The sequence below is a fragment of the Triticum urartu genome, chromosome 3 (assembly GCF_003073215.2).
Source record: "Triticum urartu cultivar G1812 chromosome 3, Tu2.1, whole genome shotgun sequence".
NCBI classification, from domain to species: Eukaryota; Viridiplantae; Streptophyta; class Magnoliopsida; order Poales; family Poaceae; genus Triticum; species Triticum urartu.
Window position 1 is genome coordinate 327800 of NC_053024.1, and position 3359 is coordinate 331158.

At 55.8% G+C, this 3359-nt stretch overlaps 1 protein-coding gene across 1 annotated transcript; it reads left to right on the forward strand.

Moving 5' to 3' along the window:
• The first annotated feature begins 1170 nt into the window (after positions 1–1170).
• On the forward strand, positions 1171–3025 carry LOC125542222 (transcription factor bHLH168-like). The gene is made up of 2 exons (XM_048705177.1): positions 1171–1490; positions 2361–3025. The coding sequence occupies exons 1-2, from the start codon at positions 1305–1307 to the stop codon at positions 2814–2816; spliced, it is 642 nt and encodes a 213-aa protein (XP_048561134.1). The 5' UTR covers positions 1171–1304; the 3' UTR covers positions 2817–3025.
• The last annotated feature ends 334 nt before the right edge of the window (positions 3026–3359 follow it).

The window sequence follows — 3359 nt, forward strand, 5'->3', positions numbered from 1 at the left end:
GCGGCTCGTCGCGTGCAGTGCAGAAGCGAGCGCGGTGGCCCGAGCGGTCGCAGGCAAGACAGCGCAAGGGCTCGCGATAGGAGCGGGCGCGGTGGTGCTTGCTGAGACAGCGCAAACACCTCCCCCGCGTCCTCCTTAAGAACAGCAGCCTCCTCTCCTCGGCCAGGCTGTCGCCGAGCCCGGCCGGACGCCCGTCGCGTCGGCATAAAGAAGCGTCCCGTCGCGGACGGCGCCTCGAGACCACCTCGTCCAGGCCACAGCGCGCCCATCCTCCTCTAACGCAGGAACAGGCTCGACTTGAATGCCAACGCCATGAATGCCCCCAGCAGACGCAACCACCATGGAGCGGAGCCGGGGCGCCCTGAATGCTACTACAGGCTCAGGGAAGCCCGAGACCTCCGCCGAGGCGCGCACGCAAACAGGTGAGGTAGGGCGCAGCAGCGACCCCGAGGCCGGCAGGTCGGAGGCGATTTGGATCTGGCTCACGGGATGTCGACGAGGCTCGACGCAGCAATGATGGATCCCTGGTGCTGGGAGAGGAACCAAGGGGCATGCGGCGCGAGGACGGTAGGCCGGAAGGGGGCGGGGGCAGGCAGGCCGGCGGCAGTGGCAGCGGCAGCGGGGGCGGCGGCGCCGAGCGCGTCGCAGGGGCATAATTCCGTTGTGCGAACACCTCATTGTACCTCCATAAATTGGAAATTTCTCTCGTAAAAAAAGAAGAAGAAAATGGCGTGAGAAAACATAGGAGGAGAGAAGTGGATGGGGATGGGGATGAGCAAGAGGGATGTGTTGACCGTGAAACCGCGTGCGCGTGGTTTTCTCACCCAGTCACTGCTGCTCGTGGATCCCATCACGTGCATGCGTGTGCATCTCATCACGTGCAGGCTACAGTACAATACAAAGGAACGGTGGGACCCAGGCGAGAACAAAACAAACACGTTCCGGTGGACGTCCCGGGCCCGTTCTTCACTCGGAGAGGGAGGAGGGTTGACCTCTGACTGGCTTGCACCATTGCTCCGCTCATCTTCACTCCAAAGATTCCGTCTCCTTTCTTCTCATTCTTTCATTTTCACTACGTACCTTTTTCGCTGGCTCCTCCGTCCGTCCGTCCACAACACCGCAACTGGGCAAGCCACTCCTGCCGTCCTGATTGCCGTATAAATAAGCTCCCCTCCCACCCTCAGCTCAACCACCGGCTCCCATCTTCATCCACACCTCACCTCAGCTCACCTGCTCCCCTCCCTCCGCCTGCCTTCTCCCACCACCTCCATATCTCTCTCTCCAATCCATTCCTCACCTCAACAATGAAGGGCAGGAGGCAGAGCATGGTGCCGGACGGGGGCTGCAGCGCCAGCAAGATGGAGCGCAAGGACGTGGAGAAGAATCGCAGGCTGCACATGAAGGGCCTCTGCCTCAAGCTCTCCTCCCTCGTCCCGCCCTCCTCCGCCCACTATTCTTCTACTTCTTCCTCGCCGCCGTCCAGCAACAAGGTACGCGCGTAAAAAACTATTCTACTCCCTCTGTCCCAAAATAAGTGTCTCAAGCATCATTCTTCTCTTCTCTTTTGGTCTCCTCTTCTGTTGATTCGCCATCAAAAGGCGCTTCTTGGCCGATTCATTAGCCCAACTCACGCCGCTGTCAGGACAAAAAAGCTGATTAACCACACTGTTACACAGCAGTAACACACAGTGGAGAATAATACAGTATTTATACGAGTACCAAAAAACCTCACTGTTACCCATAACTGTACACACATACGTGTTTTGCTGAAGAAAAGAAAAGAAAACATGAATAGTATGTGTTTTGCTGAAGAAAAGAAAAGAAAAGAAAACATCAAGTACGTGTGTGATGTAGCAGAGCACCTACTTGTGTGGTCCACTGAATTATGTCTCAACTTGGTTGGTGGTCAGTCACCACCTTCACAAGAAAAGAAAAAGTGCTCCACCACAATATCACATCATCATGCATTTCGGCACGTGCCACATTCGGTGCCATCCAAAGCGATCGGTGTGGTAGGAGTACCACTTACTCATTTGCTACCCGTCCATCGGATAAGCCATCCCCAATAATTACTTTGTGCTCAATTTTTTCTTTCACTTTGTGGTCAAGAAAATTTACTAAAACGTTTGGCCAGTCAATCAATCCATCCCCAATAATTAACCCCTTGAGCCACCAACCCAAGACTGGAGATCACTCTCCTGATTCGATTCACGTGCCTCTGCCATACAAAATCTGAATACGTCCATTTTTTATTGCGAGTGCATGAGGATGCCAATGATCAGTGGATCAGTTAGTTTACTAGCCATTGCCAGCAGGATCAATTGATCAGCTGATCTGACTTGATCGTGCCGTGTTTGCAGGACGCGGCGACGCAGCTGGACCAGCTGGACAGCGCCGCGGCGTACATCAAGCAGCTCCGGGGCCGGATCGACGACCTCAAGCGCCGCAAGCAGGCCGCCCTCTCCGGCGGCACGGCCGGCTGCTCCTCCTCCGTCTCCGCCGGCGACTACAAGTCACAGACGGCCTCGCTGCCGGTGATCGAGGTTCGGCACCAGGATGGGACGCTCGACGTGGCGCTGGCGAGCGAATCCGGGCGGCCGTTCCGGCTGCACGAGGTGATCGCCGTGCTGGAGCAGGAGGGCGCCGAGGTGGTCAGCGCCAGCTTCTCGGTCGTCGGCGACAAGATCTTCTACACGGTCCACTCCCAGGCGATGTGCCCCCGCATCGGCCTCGAGCCCGGCAGGGTCGCCCACCGGCTCCGGGGCCTCGCCGCAGCCGCAGCCGCCACCGTCTCGTCGTCGGTCCTCCTGACATGATCTCTTTCTCTCTTTCTTTCTTGTTTTTGCCATGGTGACAGACCAGCCGGCCTATTTTTTTTCATCAATCGCAGCAGCTTAGCTTAGCTTAGTACTGCTCTACTCTGCTCGTCACTGAGCTTCAGCTTTGTCTGAAATCTAGTACTAGCGTAGTCATGTGTACCTGCATATCGCCTCCTTTCTGAAGATGTGAGACATTTTAGCATTCAGAATGTTGGATTTCTTTCTACTAAAAGGCTTGAGACATGGGGGAGCATTAGGCTGTGTTTGGTTGAGCCGAAAATTCTAGAAAAAAGCTGCTGTGAGCCGCGAACGTAGATTAAAATCACGGCCCAAACGGCCGCTTTCGCGGCGTGATCGCTGATTTGAAATGACCACGCGATCTGCATAACGGGTTGGGATCACGGTCGTTACCGTCACCAAGTTGCAACGGAAGAAGAATGTGCCGGTGTAGATCGTACTTGGAGTCCCTTGAACTAAAAGACCGAAAGCATTGCCTCTCTACTTGGTTGCAAGCGTGCAACCTTCACGATCCGGCGGCGC